The 19763-nt window shown below is 45.9% G+C and overlaps 1 protein-coding gene across 1 annotated transcript; it reads left to right on the top strand.

Annotated features, from left to right (window-relative positions):
* The first annotated feature begins 2549 nt into the window (after positions 1–2549).
* CCKAR (cholecystokinin A receptor) lies at positions 2550–11720 on the top strand. Its single transcript, XM_043871259.1, has 5 exons — positions 2550–2864; positions 3543–3794; positions 7647–7908; positions 9745–9872; positions 11187–11720. The coding sequence occupies exons 1-5, from the start codon at positions 2753–2755 to the stop codon at positions 11717–11719; spliced, it is 1287 nt and encodes a 428-aa protein (XP_043727194.1). The 5' UTR covers positions 2550–2752; the 3' UTR covers position 11720.
* The last annotated feature ends 8043 nt before the right edge of the window (positions 11721–19763 follow it).

The raw sequence follows: 19763 nt of genomic DNA, 5'->3' as shown, positions 1-19763 counted from the left end.
TGTTAGTGACTATCAGGAGGTTTGGGTGAGGTTACAAAGGGGCCCAGCCAGCTTCGGAGGTGTCCTTGATTATGGGCTCTGCTTCTGTGGCCTCGGTGCAAGGCCTCAAACCTGTGGCTTCAGGGCAGGACTCAACAGAAGGGAGGGAGGGAGGGAAGGAGGGATGCAGGAAGGAAGAACTTGCTCCAAGTTGGACTCCATTTCAGTTCAGGGCTTCCCAGGTGGAAGCACCTGCTATGGATGGTGATGTCTGCCCAGTTAAAGCAGCTGAAGCAGTCAGCTGCTGAGAAGAGCAGTGTGGTGAAATTCAGCTGTACCCAGGGCTCAAAATCTGAATATTTGTCCCTCCCCAAATCAGGACAGTACTGCTCTGGGTCCCTCCTAGTGGGCAGGGTCCATATCAGTCTGCAGACTGAGAAGATTAAGTCAACAGGAACCAAGGCAAGAAGGAGAGGCAGAGACAGGGGTTCTGGCTCCAGAGAGGCTCCAGGACATAGAATAATGAAGAAAGCTGGCTGTACGCTGCAGGAGGAGGAGCAAGGACGGGGCCACTGGTCCATGAGTGGGATTGAGAACCACTCGTTCTCACCAGCAAACCATGGGACCACTCTGAGTCAAATCCTGGTGTGTAAAAGAAAAATAATAGGGACTGCCCTGGTGGTACAGTGGAGAAGAATCTGCCTGCCAATGCAGGGGACGTGGGTTTGATCCCTGATTGAGGAAGATCCCACACGCCACGGAGCAGCTAAACCCATGCACCACTGCTGCTGAGCTTGCATGCCCCAGAGCCTGTGCTCTGCAACAAGAGAGGACACCACCATAAGAAGCCCACTCACCACGACAAAGAACAGCCCCGGCTCGCCCGCAGCTAGAGAAAGCCGGCACACAGCATGAAGACCCAGCGCAAACAAAAAAATAAAAGGAAAAATCATAATAATCGTTTTCATTATCTATGGTTTATTGAACACTTTTTGTGCATCAGACACTGTCCTGAGGCAATCAATCTTTATAACAAGTATCTGGGAAGTCATGCGGTCCCCCTTTGACAGAAAGAAATGAGTCTCAGGTTAGGAAACCTGCCCAGTATCTGCCAGCAGGTAACCAGTGAAGCCAGGACTTGATCTGGGGTCTGTCTCTCCTGTTAATAACTGCTAACAGCTTCTCCAATATTCCTCGCATTTCTAGTTCTTGTGACTAAGTGCCTCCAACATGAGCTGTTTGTGGTTTCAAAGAAAAGAGGTATTGGTCTCTTCCCGGCCCCACATCCCAAGCCTGGGTGGTAAAAATGCCCATCGGTGCATCCATGTTCGGCCGGGAATCAGCCAAGATAGGACACATAGGACTGTCAGTGGAGAAAGCTGTCAAAGCATGAGGGATCTCTGAAGTGTCTAGATCAGGTCTCAGCTCAGCTAAGCAGCTGGGAGCAACACAGAGCCCTCTGCTGTCCCAAAGGTCTCAACAGAGGAGACCACGTGTACAAAGGGTCTGGAGGAGCTTGCTGGCACCACAAAGCCTCACAGAAAACCCAGACCCTGGCCAGGTCCCCATCTCTAACCCCATCTCCCACCGGTGGCCCCTCATTCATTCCTACTTCTAACTATTCCTCAAACAGGCCAAGTTCATTCCCATGCAGGGAATTGCTCTTGCTGTGACCTCTGCCCAAAAGACTGCTCATCCTGCCTAGAAGCAGCTTTCCCCAGTCGTCACAAGCCTTCCTGCAACTTGTCATCCAGCTCTCCAATCTTGGTCCCCTCCTGCGAGAGGCCTTTCCTGACCACCCCATCTAAATGAGCAACACCCCCCCCCAACAATCCACCATCCCTCTCCATTATACCTTCCTGCTTGACTTCCTCTGTGGTGCTTTACACATCTGAAATGATCTTGTTCATTATTTGCTTATGTGTTTAAAGAAGCACCTGGTAAGCAGTAGGCTCTCAATGAACATGTGCTGAATGAATGGACGAATGCGTAAACGAATGAATGGAAAATCTTACTAAGTGTTTTCTATAATAAGGATCCGAGCACCTACAGTCAGGGCACCCCCTCCTTTCAGTTACCAGGGGCAGAGACCACAAGAAATAACCCCGTGGTTGGCAACAACTTAACAACCATCCAGCAGTGATATCCACACACATTGCTGGGCATGGTTCCAAAGCTAAAAGGCACTAATTGCTTTTATCTAAGGAGGTAGAAACACAGTCCCTCCGTGTCCTCCAGTCCTGATGCTCTGCATGTCGCTGTCTGTTGCCGAGTTAATCGCTCCTGTCTCACACAGCCAGCTTGAGCTCTATTCTGCCTATGTCTGGGATGGTGACAGGTTCCTACACAGAGGAGAGAGGTACTGTGCCCCTGTACGTGTGTGTCCACGTGTGTGTGTGTGTGTGTGTGTGCAGAAAAGCAGAGACACTCGGGAAGGGTTAACTCGCAATCAGGCTGCCTGTGCTCAGGGCCCTACGGCTGGCCCAGGAATGGGGTGGGCCTGGAAGGTGGAGCGGGCTTGGCTCGCATCAGCTGCTCTTTCCAAGACAGGAGTGCAAATGCCTGCCCATCTGGCCTGAGCGTGCTGAACTCCAGTCGCCTTTAAGAATGGCCACAGGAGCCCACACCTGGCACTCACTCCCCCTACCCTCCTGCCTCTCCACAGCAGGTTGCATTTGGGAGACTCTCCGGTCAGTCATTAGAGGAATGAGCCTGAGCCGAGAGTGAGCCGTTCAGCAGCTTGCCAACACTTGGTGGAAAGCAGCAGGCAAGCATGGATGTGGTTGACAGCCTTCTCATGAATGAAAGCAACCTGACTCCCCCCTGTGAACTGGGGATCGAAAATGAGACGCTTTTCTGCTTGGATCAGCCCCATCCTGCCAAAGGTAGGTGTCAGAGGCTGTTATCTGAATTCAGAAAACCTTAAGTTTGTGGAAAAAATCAGCAAAGGCAAGGCTGACTGTGAAAATAGAACACAGTCCTCGTGAGATGAGGCTGGATAAAGTCATCAGTTCAGAAGTTTGGGTAAGAGATCTAAAAGCAGAACTGAGTCCAATGCTCTTATTGTTCCCCATGGGAGAGTTGGGATTAATGTGTAGGACTTGGGGGGCACAAAAGCAGTGGGAGGAGGAGCTGAAGTGGAGCCAGAGGGAGTACAAGTGTAAAAGCTGGAGCTTACCAACATCACAGAAAAGGTGCTGTCACAATCTAGCTGTCGCCTTTCCTTGGGGGAAATCGGTGTGAAGAAGTGATTAAACCGAAATAATGCTTAGCAGCTAGGGAAGAAAGCAAATCACTGGAGGAGCTTTGTTCTTAAGAAAAAGTGGTTCCCCTAGTGAGCGGTCCTTTAACAGACCAGCCTTTCAGAAGCAACTAAATCACTCTGTGCTCTCCTCATTTTGTTTCTGCAAAATATCGTCAGTATGGGGAGAGCTGGGGTCGGCGAGGCACACCCCTGAAAATACAAACCGGCAGGAAATAAGCATTCATTTGGTGTGCCGGGGTTTTAACATTCTGCCCTCATTACCTCCATCTCTCCGGCTTGTCCGGGTTCCTCCTTGCAGAGTGGCAGTCGGCCGTGCAGATTCTGTTATACTCCTTGATATTCCTGCTCAGCGTGCTGGGAAACACGCTGGTCATTACGGTGCTGATTAGGAACAAGAGGATGAGAACAGTGACCAACATTTTCCTCCTCTCCCTGGCTGTCAGCGACCTCATGCTCTGTCTCTTCTGCATGCCATTCAACCTCATCCCCAACCTGCTCAAGGATTTCATCTTCGGGAGCGCTGTTTGCAAGACCACCACCTACTTCATGGGTGAGTTGCGGCTGGTGCCTATTTCTGGAGTTTCACTCTAAATCAGTGAAACTCAGTCCCAGACCTTCCTTAACCCCTGAGAGCCTCCACAGAGAAGCCCTGATGGGTGTACAGAACGGAACATCTGACTGCATGGGGCTGCGAACAAGGACAGAGGAGCTGGCTCTATGGGAGAGTCCGTCCTCGAAACGCCCCAGAAGTCACTCCCCAGTCAGGGGATCAGTTCCTCAAAGTGGAGTAACTTGGTCAGAAACTACAGAAGACACTGGTTTTGCTTGCTTCTGTTAGAAAGACAGACAGATTCAAGCTGATCTGTGCCTTCCTGGAAGTCACTGATTGTACTCTGAGCTCTACCCAACCCAAGGCATGGCTTTTGGGATGGCCAGGCTGCCGGAAGAGGGCTTTTTCTGCTGCCCCTCTGGCTCCTATAGGGAACAGGGTTATTCAAAAACCAGTTTCACCAGAGGTCTAGATTCCCTTCTCAGGATTCACTTTCCAGCCTCTTTTCACAGGGGCTGGGACCATCTTAGGCAGAAAGAGAGAGAGAACCTCTGCCACTAGACAAGTTGAATTTGCTCCCACTGCCTGGGTGGATAAGCTGACCCTGATTGACTGAGATATGCAGCTCGCTGCCTTTGCCAATCAGAGTGATGGTGATGATGAAAAATCATAAGAGCTAATGTCTTTGAGTACATTTTTTTTTTTTTGAGTACCAGATGTTCTACTAAATGCTTTGTTTTTACTTCCATGATCATATTTTATCTCACAGCCACTCTATGAAGTATACACAGTTATTCTTCCCTGTCTCACAGAGAGGGGAACAGAGGCATAGAGAGGTTAATAATGTGCCCAGGGACACACAGGTGGTAAGCCACAGAGCTGACTTGAACCCCAATTGGCAGCCACTACAATGGTGAGTGAATACACAGCCTCGTTTTGCCAACTGCTGTGGCTCATCTGAGGCTGAAACAAGACATTTCTCTTGGTCCCCTCTGCCTGCCAAAATGCCTCATCCCTTGCCCATTCTGAGAGCTGGTTGGGGGAGGAGGAGAAGAGGCGGGAAATGAAGAAGGAGTTGGTTGTTCTGACCTAAGCCCTGCAAAATATGCAGAGCTGAGACGCCTAGGGCAGCTATCGGTGACCAGAAAGCTTTAAAAGCCTTTATTTCTTCCAACTGAGGAAGGAGGATCCAGCGCTGACAAAACGATGATGAATGACTGATCTACATGCCATGGACAAATAACCGAGAAAGTGTCAATCTGGGTCCAAGTACTCTAAAAAGAAAAATGGACTCACAAATGAAAAGGATCATTGTTAAACAATGACGCAATAATAATAACCAACATCTCACAGTGCCTCAGGCTTTCAAGGCCTGTCTGTATATATCCTACGGCAATATTTAATCATTTTAACCAGGGTTTATGAAAGGAGATTAAAAATGAGGCCTTGTGTAGTTGCACAACATAAATGTGCTAAATGCCGCAGAGTTGTTCACTTTAAAATGATTAATTTTATGTTATATGAATTTCACCTCAATAAAAAAAATGTTTTAAAATAGCTGGGGTCTGAGCTAGGAGCCTTAACACTCTTTCTGAAAATACCCAGTACAGACTGTTCTAGAAAGTGAAAAGCAAGATAATTCTAAAAGTGTTTGCAATACCATAATGGTTTTGTTGGATTTCTGATTCCAGTCATTTCAATTCCTCCCTTAATTTCATCTTCCTAACAGTTAACACGCATTAAATTCCTAATACATAGCCAAAAGGGCTTCCCAGGTGGCACAACGGGTAAAGAAACTGCCTGCAACGCAGGAGACACAGAAGACATAGGCTTGATCCCTGGGTTGGGAACAACCCCTGGAGAAGGGCATGGCAATTCACTGCAGTATTCTTGCCTGGAGAATCCCATGGTCAGAGAAGCCTGCCAGGCTACAGTCCATAGAGTCCCAAAGAGTCTAACACGACTGAAGTGACTGAGCACCCATGCACACAGCAAAAAAAAAAAAAAAAAGTGCTTGCCTGATGATGGGTTTATAATGACCCATTACAAGGCTGAGCACTGAGGAATTGATACTTTTGAACTGTGGTGTTGGAGAAGATTCTTGAGAGTCCTTTGGACTGCAAGGAGAGCAAGCCAGTCCAGCCTAAAGGAGATCAATCCTGAATATTCATCGGAAAGACTGACGCTGAAGCTGATGCTCCAAAACTTTGCTCACCTGATGCGAAGAGCTGACTCAGACTCTGATGCTGGGAAAGATTGAAGGCAGGAGGAGAAGGGGCTCAACGGAGGATGAGATGGTTGGATGGCATCACCGACTCGGTGGACTTGAGTTTGTGCAAACTCCAAGAGATGGTGAAGGATAGGGAAGCCTCGTGTGCTGCAGAGTCGGACATGACTAAGAGAGTGAACAATAATAGATTTCACTCTGAGGAGTTTGGGGCTGTATTCTCTAATCCAAATGTTATCAACTCCTTAGGGTAAATTCCTGTAAAACAGCAAATCCTATCTCTGAACCTGAGTTCTCAGCTATGGTTTTGGGGTTCTAGATTCCTTTAAGTCTCTGAGGAACACTACAGATATTCTCCCTAGAAAAAGGATATTTTTATACACAGTATCACAAAAGGCCCCAGGCTAAGAACTTCTCCCAAATTGGGATTGATTTGAAGGTTTAAGAAATCATGGTAAGAGATAAGAGAAGAATCTGCTGAATTTATGGATGAAGAATTAAAGGGAATCTTACAGGGGTAAGACATTATAATCAGTATATATGCACACAAAATACAAAAATTAAGTAAAATTAGGTTTTTTGACGATGCTGTAAATATATCCTTTTGTTGTTGTTGTTCAGTTGCTCAGTTATGTCTGACTCTTTGTGACCCCATGGACTGTAGCACACCAGGCTTCTCTGCCCTTCACTGACTCCTAGAGTTTGCTCAAACGCATGTCCATTGATTCAGTGATGCCATCCAACCATCTCATCCTCTGTCATCCCCTTCTCCTGCCCTCAATTTTTCCCAGCATCAGGGTCTTTTCCAATGAGTCAGCTCTTTGCATCAGGTGGCCAAAATACTGGAGCTTCAGCTTCAGCATCAGTCCTTCCAATGAATATTCAGGGTTGATTTCCTTTTAGATGAGGTGTTTTGATGTCTTTCTCACTGAAGATGAATGTTTGATGAATGATCCTTCTACAAAACACAGAAAAGCAAAAAGAATTAGAAAGAAGACCCCATTCCTCCTACCCCGAGAAAAACATTAGTTACAATATGGGGATTTTCCCCTTCATCCTTTTTCATTAGGTATTTTTTCAACACTCCATTTTGAAATTTAGACTGTTTCACTCAAAAACAGTCTGTGTACTAGAAATTTTCAGGAAGAGTCTTAATACTCCCATCTCAGACCCCACTGAATTTTTGGAGTCACTGTCCTTGAGAATATTGGATTAAAAGGTCAACTTTATGCAGATCATGCTCAAAACTAAAGTTGTTCTACAGGTCACTCAGAAACCTCTTCTGTAGGGTAGGAACATAGTTCATCCACTTGGTTATTAATTAATGAGCACCTTCAGCCTAAGAAGGAGCTAGGTCATAATCAAAGTTCAATAAACTTATCTAAAATACATTGGCAATACAATGTATTTGCAAACACATTGCTTGAACTGCCTCAAATCCTTTTGGGAACAAAGCTGGGAATAAATCATTTTTAAAAAATATACACACACAGTATTTCTTTACCTTGTGAATATTTTCCTTTACTATCTATCAAACCTCTGCAGATCAGGTAAGCTTAAGCTCATGTGCAAATAAACTTCGGATTTCAGAGCTGACATCACCAGCTTCTTTGTTCCTTTCCCAGGTACCTCTGTGAGTGTCTCCACCTTTAATCTGGTCGCCATATCACTGGAGAGATATGGTGCAATTTGCAAACCCTTACAGTCCCGAGTCTGGCAAACGAAGTCCCATGCTTTGAAGGTGATTGCCGCTACCTGGTGCCTCTCCTTCACCATCATGACTCCATACCCAATTTATAGCAACTTGGTGCCTTTTACCAAAAATAACAACCAGACCGCAAATATGTGCCGCTTTCTACTGCCAAGTGACGTCATGCAGCAGTCCTGGTAAGGCTGCCTGGGTTTATTTGTTTACTCTAACTTGATAGAATTGTTCAGTTTTAATAAAAACTGGAATGTATTGTCCAGTGTCTGCAGGATCAGTTTCCTGGAGATTTTTTTGAGAAGACTTGTCTTAACCTCTTTCTAGAATAACAGTGAGAACGAAGACTTTGAATGTTGTCTTTGAAATGCCACACCTGTATTAAAGTCAACGAATCCTCTCAGAACCTCAGAGGGTGGGTGCTGTCACTGTCCCCATTTTACAGATGAAGAAACTGAGACAGGGAGAGGTTAAGTTGCTCAAGTTCCCAGACCTAGAAGAGATGACAGAGCGTCTGGGCTTAACCACTATGCAGTGTGCTTCTGGATAGTCTAGTGGGGATTTTGGCTGAGACAGCAGAAGAGCTCTGGTTTGCCAAAAACTGGAGATAGAACCGAGGAGTCCAAAACCCCAAATCCCGTGTGATTTTTCTTAGAGTTGCAGCGGTGGTACTTACACAGAACACTTTACTAGGAATACAAATGCAAAGTTGTGCTACCTGTTTCTTTGCTCACTAGCAGGTGATGTTGGACAAGTTTATATAACTTCCTTGACGTTCAAGTTCCTTACACAAAGATTTAAGAATAAAGATACCTTTTTATATACATCACTAGAGGGATGTGAGATTCAAATGAGAGAATGTTTATGAATATGTCATTAAATATATTCAAAAAGGCTACGCAAATGCAAGGCATTATGTTTACTAATTCCCAGCATGTTTTAGAAGCAGAGGGCTAGACATTCAAAAATGGCTCAAAACCAAGATAATCTCTGCCTTCTTTGCCTTCCTTTTTTTCATTTCAACCAAGATACTACACACACGCTCAGAGAATTATGTTGCAGATGAGGGACATTTCCAAGACTTGAAAAGAAATCTTATCAAAACATGTCCAATTGAAATGAGAAATGGCTCAGCCACTGTGAGTCTCTGACAATTTTATGGCCTAATTGTGTAACCTTACACATGCCAGACTGCAAAAGTGATTTAAGGGCCAGACTCAAGAAGAAGGAGGCTGCAGTTCTTCAGGAATCAAACATATTTAGAGAAAGCATAACTCTGGCCCCCCAGGCACCAGAATGAGTTTGCCACTGTGCCTAATGGGTTGAAACAGCCAGAATACTTTATTTTGCAAAACCAAGGTTTTCCAGCATTGCTACCTATGCACTTGATGATTCTGGTGCTATAAAGTCAACAAATGGTATTAATATATTGTGATGCTTAAGAGCATAACATCTAGAATCATATGCTTGAATTCAGATCCCATCTTTACCACTAGCTGCGTGACTTTGGACAAATTATTTATTCTGCCTGTTTCTTACCTGTAAAATGGGTATTAGGTTAATAGTATCTACTTCAAAAATTATTATGGGACTTAAATATAGTATTATATGTACTATATTGAAATTTAATAATTTAACAAGTCATCAATGAATATAAACTCTTATAATTTTATTATTGTTATTTCAGTAACAGCTTTATTGAGGTATTCACATACTCTCATTGGCTTGGTTTTTTTTTAAAGCTCTCATTAGTTTTAAATGTAAACTTGTTTCAGGCACAGACTTACATGAAACTTTTCTGATTTAACTAGTCCTTCATAAAAGACGTTATCTGGGAGAAAAGAAGTAAACATTTTCTAATGACTGAACCTCCAGACATGGAATTTCCAAAGATATTAAATACTGGTAATTAATGTGTTTGCTCCAACTCATTAAAATGGAGATGAATCCTGTTTATTCCATCTCATCTTAGTTTGAAATGCTGGAGTTGCTGGTTATTGGATTGCTTTTTATTTTATTAGGCACACATTCCTGTTACTCATCCTCTTTCTTATTCCTGGAATTGTGATGATGGTGGCATATGGATTAATCTCTTTGGAACTTTACCAAGGAATAAAATTTGATGCTAGCCAGAAGAAGTCTGCTCGAGGTAACTATCTTTTATCTGTTGGTTTATGCCAAAAGATTACACAAGCCTTGTTTTCTATAACTTAGATATATCCAGAGTATATACTTTTGAAAATACTTTTCAAAAGTATTTCAAAATACTTTTCAAAAGTATTCTTAGGAGACTCTGTGTCGGAAGGCATGGTCATGAGACCCAGTGTCTCTGTTTCCTGTAGAAAGAAGAAATTATTTCTCCCAAAAGGGTACTAAATGGAATAAAATGAGATACTATACCCATTGCCCAATTACAAGCTCAGGGCCCATAGGTTCAGGGTCTCTGTGATATTATATTCAAATGGACCCCTGTGCAAACAAAGCAAATTGTCATCCCAGGTGCCATCCTCTCTTTCCGCCTTCACTCCCACCCTTCACTCCCCGTATAGCTGCCATGGAACCTCACATCTCCCTGCTCCTCCCTTTTTTAATGTTTGGACCTGCATGTTCTTTTTGGGGGGCTGTGCTGGGTCTTCCCTACTGCACAGGCTTTTCTCTAGTTGTGGAGAGCAGGGGCTATTCTCCAGCTGCAGTATGTGGGCTTCTCATCGTGGCGGCTTCTCTTGTTGTGGAGGACAGGCTCTGGGGCTCTAGGTCTTCAGCAGTTGCGGCACATGGGCTCAGTCTTTGCGCTCCTGGATTCTAGAGCACAGAATCAAAAGCTGTAGTGCCCTGCAGCATGTGGGATCTTCCCTGATCAGGGATCAAACTCATGTCTCCTGCATTGGTAGGTGGATTCTTTACCACTGAACCACCAGGGAAGCCCACCCCCCATCCCTCCCTTTCATTACAGCCCACTCTTCACTGCAACTTACCCCACACCTTTGTTTACATCACTCACCACCCTTCTCCATCCTTCTGCTAGGCTCTTTACCACACATACACCTAGGGTCTTCCCTGGCTTCTGTTGATTTTTGCTCATTATGCAGTAAAAGCAAACTGGAGGTTCCCCAGGTAAGCAGAAAACTCCCCGCCTTAAGGAGCTGGAAGAAGAGTGTGGATATTCATTCTTTAACAAATTTTTATCCTTACAGTCTACACACATAAAACATTATTTTACTATTTTAAATTATGCACATTCTATACTACACATTTTTAAAAAATTAGTTTTAAGTAGCATTTCATTTGAAGGAAAGGAGTAGTGTAGAGCAATACCTACCCATGTTAGAGCAGGCCCCAGGTGGCCCGTCGAGTAATACAGTTCAAGTTTGGTTTAGCCCCTGGACGGAGGGGTCAGGGATTCCATGCCCTCTGTCTGGCATGACCCATCCCCAACAATAAGTGATGTGGCTTGCCCACCCAGAAAGGAAACCGAGCTCGGGCAGCAGCGGCAGGTATGAGGACAGCGACGGCTGCTACCTGCAGCGACCCCAGCACCCAAGGAAGATGGAGCTGCGGCAGCTGTCCTCCGGCAGCGGCCGCAGGGTCCACCGCATCAGGAGCAGCAGCCCCGCGGCCAACCTCGTGGCCAAGAAGCGTGTCATCCGCATGCTCATGGTCATCGTGGTCCTCTTCTTCCTGTGCTGGATGCCCATCTTCAGCGCCAACGCCTGGCGGGCCTTTGACACCGCCTCTGCCGAGCGCCGCCTCTCGGGGACCCCCATCTCCTTCATCCTCCTGCTGTCCTACACCTCGTCCTGCGTCAACCCCATCATCTACTGCTTCATGAACAAGAGGTTCCGCCTCGGCTTCCTGGCCACGTTCCCCTGCTGCCCCAACCCCGGCCCCCCGGGAGCGCGAGGGGACGTGGGGGACGAGGTGGAGAGCGGCAGCACGCGGGCGTCTCTGTCTAAATGCTCCTACAGCCACGCGAGCGCCTCGGCGCCGCCGCCCTGAGCGCTGTGGGGCCGCCGGGGAGGAGCATGGAGGCAGGGACCCAGGGAGGCAGCAGAGAGCGGGGAAAAGAAGCAAGCAGGAGGAGGCAAGGAGTGAAGCAAGGCACCGTTCCCAGTGGGGACCATTCCTCGGCCGCCTGGCACCCTTCCTCTGGGTTCCAGGGGAACGCGCCGAGGGTGGCGCCCTGACTGGGGCCTCAGGCAGGACGTTTTCAGTAACAGTCACCATCAGAAAACCTCAGCAGGCCAAGGACAGGCGTTCACCAGGGTTCCTGCTGCACATGTAATTGCTAACCGCGTGTTCAAACGGGGATCTGGACCCTACTGAGCTTTAGAAGGTTCTAGAACACCCAAAGCGGGCTCTTCACTCCTCTTAGTGACACCCTGCTGTGTTCTGCTGCTTCTGCTGATGTGGAATTGTGGAGGCCGCTTTGCACCTCAGGAGTCCAGCCCTCTTTCAGGAACATTCTGTAACCACCCACCTCACCATGACCGCACATGGGAACAGGGAGCAAACCCTCTTCTGGCCATTTTCTGTAGTAAGAAAACAGCCTGACCTGTTCTTCTTGAGGTCAGTCAAGGACATTCAGAGACATCAGTTGATATCATCATCAGAACAGCATATGGAACATTGTCTAAAGGATGGAATTTGGGACTTATATTTCTGAAAAGAGTATGTAACAAGTAACTGTCTTAGCATAAGGGATGTTGAATGCCAGGAGGCGCCAAGAAATATTTTTCTGGTCTAATAATATATATTGCTTAACTCCACCTTTTCATGGTGATATTAAACCCCATGGCTGCTTTGCCTCGATTTCATTTCTCATACTCATCCTCCTTTCTGGAAAGACCTCCAAATACGAAGGAGAGCTATAATGTATGTGTACCTGGCCAAGCTGGAAACTTGGGGAGTTGGGCCCAGAACTAAAACTGGCATACTTGGACTCAAGTAACAGATAGTCAAAGCCGTCTATGCCTTTAGATACAATCTATGTGTTTGTTAATATTTGTAGTAATTTTGTGTGTATGTGAAACATGGACAGAACAGTATGTTCTTTACATATAAGTATACTCTTTGGCGTGTTTAAAAAAAAGAGTAGTGGATGGAGGTTGCGATTGAGAAAGTATTATCATTCTACATTCCTGTACCACAGTTGGAGTTTCAAGTGAACTCTTTTTCTTTGAAAAATTGGTGTTGAAATTTCTCTTCTCCAGTGTAGAAATCCCAACTTAAAATAAGACATGAGCTATACACTTAGATGCCAGGAAGTGCATTTCTAAAACTGCATGTGTCAGTCCGATCTAACAGCCTCTTTCCTTCCCTCTCTTTCTTTCCCTTCCTCCCTCTCTGTCTCTGTCTGTCTGTCTGTCTCTCACCCTCTCTTTCATAGTTTTCATGCTTCCAAGCATCTGAGAGGTGAGCTTTTCTTTTTCCTCTTTGTGGGGGTCCATGACCACCCATTGATCCACACCTGACAGACACTCTTTGTGGTGCACAAGGGCTAGTGATTTTTCTATTATCAAAAAAAAAAAAAATCTATATGGGGGGTAGTACAGAGAGTGGCAGGAAGTGATCATGAATAGGGGAGGGATGTGGTATATTTAACAAGATGTGAGTGTTGCCTTTGTTGTGTTTTTGTCAAACAGGGTAGAGAGGATAGTGTGCTAACAGAAGAAATTATTGAGGATGTGAACATTTTTTATAGGGGACTTTCCAAGCCAGATGTTAATTTTTCTACTTCTCAGATGGCAATCTTACTTTCATACTTCAAACCAGTCATCTCTGTCAAGAATTTCCAGGTGAAAATTCAACTGACTAAAACGTGCACTGCTAAAATAGTAATGATAAAAGATGTAAGAAAGAAAGATGTCTCCAATATTTGAGGAATCCCACAGAACCTACAATTTTCCTGCCAGAAGAAGAAGCCTTCCCATCTGACAGTGTTAGCATATAAATGAAGATTATTTAGCCTCTCTGCTCCCCCTACCCTTATTGGAAACCTCTGGAAATTCCAAAGGTAACTTAACCTAAAAATAGGGTCACCAGATTTAGCAAATAAAATACAGGATGTCCAGTTAAATTCTAATTTCAAATAAACAACTAATAATTTTTTTTAGTATGAGTATGTCTCATACCCTAAAATACATCTTGTGTTTTATCTGGCACCTCTACTTTAAATTAACTTTAAAAGCACGTAAGAACATAAACAAGATTTCCCAAAAATAGAGCAATAAAATGCCTCAGTTCACTAAATTTATTGGAAAGTCTTTCACATAATGGAAGTTATTTTTAAAAATAAGAAAAATGCCATTAACTCTCAGAATCTGTGCCTGACCTTTGGAAATGGTACTATCAACAGGCTGATTTTACTTCCAGAAAAAAATTGTTTTTAACATAAAGCTATTCTAGTACTTCGTTGAGTCAAATGCCTTTATTTCATGCTAAACCGAATTCTTAAATTTGAAATAAAGTGACTTAATAGAGTTAAGAAAATAGATTCACCAAGTTTCTGGTGTTTTCTCATGTCTTCTAGTAGATTTCACTCATCACCAGAGTGGTAAGTTTGAACTTTGTAACTTTGATCTTTACCTAACGCATGCATCTCAGTGGCTTCTTGTGCCCTAGTTACTGGGTAAATTCTCATAATAAGTTGTAGTGGTGAATAAGCCATGCTTGTGTCTAGATGTTGGTTATACTTATTCGTGCATGCGTAACAGGTATCTTCTCCATTCACCTAAAATGTAATCCTGAGGTGAGCGACAATAGCTGTTGAATTGCGACTGTATTTCCTTCGTCCTCTGCCCAGTACTCTGTACACCATGAGCGCTCAATAAATGTGACTGACTGCTGCTCTGCCTCTGATGCTTCGGGGAACGCCTTTTCTCCATAGCAGTGAGTCGTAACGGGGGGGGCATGGTCTGAGGGGACCATCGGGATTTCTGGAACTTTCTCTAACTCTGTGCATCCCCACCCAAGAGTTGGCTGTGTGAGCCTTTGCTGCTGTCATTCCCTGCCTGCTCTCCCCTGGGGTCTGTGTGTATAGTTGGAGATGCTCCCCATTGGAGGTTCTCCCGCCTGTAAACAGTGCTGAGACACAGATTTTTTTTAAGGGCTGAGGAAAACGACAAATACTATAATTCTATCCACATGAGGTATCTAAAATAGTCAAAAACCATAAACATAGAACATAGAAAAGTTATTACCAAGGCCTGGGGATTTAGTGCTTAGTGAATATAGAGTTTCCGTGTTACAAGATGAAAAAGTTCTAGGATCTCTTGCCCAACTATGTAAAATATACTTAACACTACTGAACCATGCACTTAAAAATGAATAGGATGGTAAATTTAAAGTTACGTATTTTACAGACATAAAGAACAGACTTTTGGACACAGTGGGGGAAGGAGAGGATGGGGTGATTTGTGGGAATTGCATTGAAACAAATACAGTACTGTCTGTACAATAGACAACCAGTGGACGTTTGCTGCATGCCTCAGGGAACCCACATCCAGTGCTCTGTGACAACCTAGAGGGGTAGGATGGGGAGGGAGATTTAAGGGGGGTTCAAGAGGGAGAGGACATATGTATACCTGTGGCCAATTCATGTTGATGTATGGCAAAAAGCATCATAATATTGTAAAGTGATTATGCTCTAATTAAAAATTTAAAAAGAAGAAATTAAAAAATTAACTGTCTTTCACATTAGAAAAAAAATAAAGTTTTGTGTTTTTTAGCAGGGTGAGGAAGCCCTGGTCTATAGTATTCCTTGGTTTTGCTCCTTCCTCTGCTCATTCCCTTTAAGGAGAACAGTGGTGATACAGCAAAAAGCCATCACTGTGTTCCTAGTCCATGTTTAAGTCCTCTGCTCACTTTTCAGGGCTGATAAGTATCATCAAAGCCCACCCAGCACCCCTGGCTGTTCCCTGGTAACTATCTGATTTCCTGCAGGGCTCCTCTGGGAGCCTCTGGGCGTCCTCCTGGCCATTCACCCACACCACACCCTACATCTGAGCCCTGCGGCTGCTCTCAGCTCCAAGCAAGGTGTTTCCTTGATTTGGATCTCTCTGGTCCCTCCAGCTTCCTGGTCACCCGCAAGTGGAGCATCGATTCCAGGTTTCCTAAACCTGTTGCCACAGCTGAGGACCAGCCCCACAACCCTAACCCCCCCAACCCTGGCTCTGAGCAGCCCAGCCTGGGAGGAATTTCAGGTCCCTCTTCTTGCTCAGGAAGAGAAGTCAGACAAGTATGAATTGTCCAGCAACCACTCTTGTGCATAACATGTAACAGGTGTTCAGTGAGTGTCGGGGGTGAATGACACAGTGGATAGGTTAGTACACTTGAATGGAGTCCTTCCTCAATGCCGGGCCTTTCTGGGCTGCTCTGGGGACCCGATCATCCTAACCAGAAGCATCTTGCCCGGAGTGTGCAGTGGTGCTCAACAAGAGGTGAAGTGAATGGGACAACCTTGTTCTGTTCCCAGTCCTCCACACTGCACATCAAGTCCAGCAAATACTGCTTTCAACGTCACTGACTGTAAATGCCTCCTTTGTTAGTAAAGAAGATATATTTTGGATCCCAATTCCATAAATCGGTGTCCCAATCTTACACACACACACACACATACACACACATATGCTCAGTCACGTCTGCCCTCTCACTAAATTGTTGCATGACTCCAGGGAGGCCACATACCTTCTCTGGGTATCATTCCCTTCATATAAAGTGAGCGGTTATCACACCATCTCTGTGGGACTCGGTGAGTCAGAATTTGCAATGAGCTTTTACTCTTCTATATCCTTACTCAATTTTGTTGGGTTCCCATTGGTTCTGCAATCAGAGAAGCTCCCTGATGCCCAAGCACATAACCACCTCTGAGGAAGGCTTGATCTCCAGGGTGCCTCTGAGAGCAGGTGGTCAGGGTGAGAAAGAAAAGGTCTCATAGAGGAATCCGTAAGCTCTCAACCCCTTCTACGTCACAGCTGACCAGATCAACTCATGGGAGGCTGATCCCTGGAACATAAGCCCCAGTCCCACTGACATGTAGGCATAAAAATCCACTCCCAAACCAAATTTGGCCTGGGTGAAGGGGTACAAACATCCTTTAAAGCCTGCTTAATGCATTATGAAGTCCCTGGTGACAGCAAGCAACAATACACACTCATGGAAGGATGAAGGAATGTCTGGTGCTCATGGTGTTAGAGAAAGTCACCAAAAACGTGCTTCTGTGCTTCCCTGGTGATCCAGTGATTAAGAGTCCACCTTGCAATGCAAGGGACATCCGTTCAGTCCTTGGTCGCAGAACATTCTGGATGTTGAGGGGTAGCTAAGCCCAGTGTGCCCCAACTACTGAGCTCACGCTCTCTGGAGCCCGCACTCCATAACAAGAGAAGCCACCGAAACGAGATGCCCAGGCACCACGATGAAGAGTAGCCCCCACTCTGCAACTAGAGAACACCCACGGGCAGCAAAGAAGACCCAGCACAGTCCAAAATCATATGCTAATTAATTAAAGAAAAAATAAAAGGTGCTACCGCCTGTTGACCCTTGAGCTGGACCTGGGCAATTGGAGGCTCCCCTTCCCCTCCCCTGTCCCTGGAACGTGCCTTCCCCCTTCCCAGGAATTGAGCCAAGGATTCAGACTTGAGATAGAAACGTGGTGACCAGGCTACTGGACTGTGCCCTTGACTGAGCCCAGGGAGTGCACGCATGCGGGCTAAATCACTTCACTCAGGTCCGACTTTTTGCGACCCCATGGACTGTAGCCTGCCAGACTCCTCTGTCCATGGGATTCTCTAGGCAAAAATACTGGAGTGGGTAGCCATTCCCTCCTCCAGGAGACCTTCCAGACCCAGGGATCAAACCCGAGTCTCATGTCTCCTGCATTGGCAGGCAGGGTTTTTTTTTTTTTTTAAGGAAAGAATGGTTTCTTTTTTTTTTTTAATTGAAGGATAATTACTTTACAGAATTTTGTTGTTTTCTGCCACCAAACATCAACATGAATCAGCCATGAATACCCATGAATGTGGGTATACATATGTCCCCTCCCTCTTGAACCTCCCTCCCACCCCCCCAACACCCCATCCCCCCTAAATTGTTACAGAGTCCCTGTTTGAGTTCCTAAACCACTAATGGCACCTAGGAAGCCCAAACCTGGGGAAGGCCTCTGCATAAATTCCTAAGAGTCTGGTGGGCAGGCGTGGAGATCTACTCACCCTCTTGCCACACAAGAAAGTCCCCGTGCTCCGTACACCTGCTGCTAACCAATCTAGGGGGGGCTGCCTCTGCCCTCAGAGTCCCCCCGCCCTCCACTAAAGTCACTGGTTTCAGATTCCACCCAGGAAGTCCTGGAGAATGTTGCTTGCCAATCAGCATCTGGTTTCTTATTTAAATTTCAAAAACAGCATGTGAGGCACCATTCTCCCCATTTCACAGGTGAAGAAACTGAGGCTCAGGGGAGTGGCAATGTGGACAAGGTCTGACACCCAGTAAGCAGTAGAGACTGAACGGGCTCCCTTTGAAGCCACCATGCTGCTGTTGGGATTAGTGACATTTGATAGCCGAAGTAGTCAGCAGCTGGTGATTTTGTTTCCTATAATGCTTCCCCAGTTCCTAGTCCTGTACCAGCCCTGTTCCAGTACCAACCCTAAGGATGAGGAATCCCATCTCTGTCCCCTCCTCCTCCCCAACCCCTCACTGCCCACCCCAGGGTTCTTGCTCTGAGCTCTCTGAGTGTGGAGGATTGGAAAGCTGACGTTTTGTACTTGTGTCTTGGATGGTTCTATGTTTATTTTCAGAAAGGAGGTCATACACTTTGCCACCTCACAGGGAAGCCAAGAGATACTATCAGCCAACGAGCTTTCACCTCTTGGCCCAATGATCAAAGTATTAAGGTAGATCTCTTTTCTCAGAATAATCAGAGAGGAAACAAATATAGGCCAAATGTAAAGCTTCCTGGTCCACCCCCTTCGCCTGTTACCCTCTCTCAGGTCCCTCTTCCCCGGTGAAATCTGCAGATTATCATTACCTGCAGGCCAGCAGTAAGATGTCTCCATTACCCCAAATCCATCATTAGAAATGGAATGGCTTATCCTATCTCAAAGTCTTCCCAGGTGGCGCTAGAGGTAAATTACCTGCCTGCCAGTGCAGGAGACATAAGAGACCTGGATTCAGTCCCTGGGCAGGGAAGATGCCCTGGGGGAGGGCATGGCAACCCACTCCAGTATTCTTGCCTGGGAAATTCCATGAACAGAGGAGCCTGGCGGGCTACAATCCATGAGGTTGCAAAGAGGCAGACACGACTGAGTGACTATCACTTTACTACGTGAGTTGTAAGGTAACTGAGACATTCAGTTCATAGCAGAAAGGGAGGAGGGCGTGGCTCACGGGCCCAGCCAACATCACAGGGAGTAGCCAGCCTGAGCACTCTGGGGCAGAGAGAGGTCACACACCTCCCTGGCTTCAGATCACCATGCAGGGCCTGAAGACCCCACACGGTACACATGCATGGGAGGGCAGAGGTCTCTGGAAAACCTACAAAATCGCCCCTCAAGAGAAACAGTCAGCATTTGCACATCTGCCATGACAAAGGTCATTTGTTCAGTGAAGAAAAGCCACAAAGAACATCACTCAGGCCCTTCTACTACTTACACCCCCACCCCCACCCCTGCCTCCTCAAGAAGAGGAGACGGAACGAGGAAGTTCAGTTCAGTTCAGTCGCTTAGTTGTGTCCGACTCTCTGAGACCCCATCCCTGTCTATCACCAACTTCTGGAGTCCACCCAAACTCATGTCCATTGAGTCAGTGATGCCATCGAACCATCTCATCTTCTGTCTTCCCCTTTTCCTCCTGCCTTCAATCTTTCCCAACATCAGGGTATTTTCAAGTGAGTCAGTTCTTCGCATGAGGTGGCCAAAATATCAGAGTTTCAGCTTCAACATCAGTCCTTCCAATGAAAACCCTAACGGATCTCCTTTAGGATGGACTCGTTGGATCTCCTTGCAGTCCAAGGGACTCTCAAGAGTCTTCTCCAACACCACAGTTCAAAAGC

The sequence above is a fragment of the Cervus elaphus genome, chromosome 17 (assembly GCF_910594005.1).
Source record: "Cervus elaphus chromosome 17, mCerEla1.1, whole genome shotgun sequence".
Taxonomy (NCBI): domain Eukaryota; kingdom Metazoa; phylum Chordata; class Mammalia; order Artiodactyla; family Cervidae; genus Cervus; species Cervus elaphus.
The sequence above is the reverse complement of the archived record's forward strand: the minus strand, read 5'-3'. Positions and strand labels throughout refer to the sequence as shown.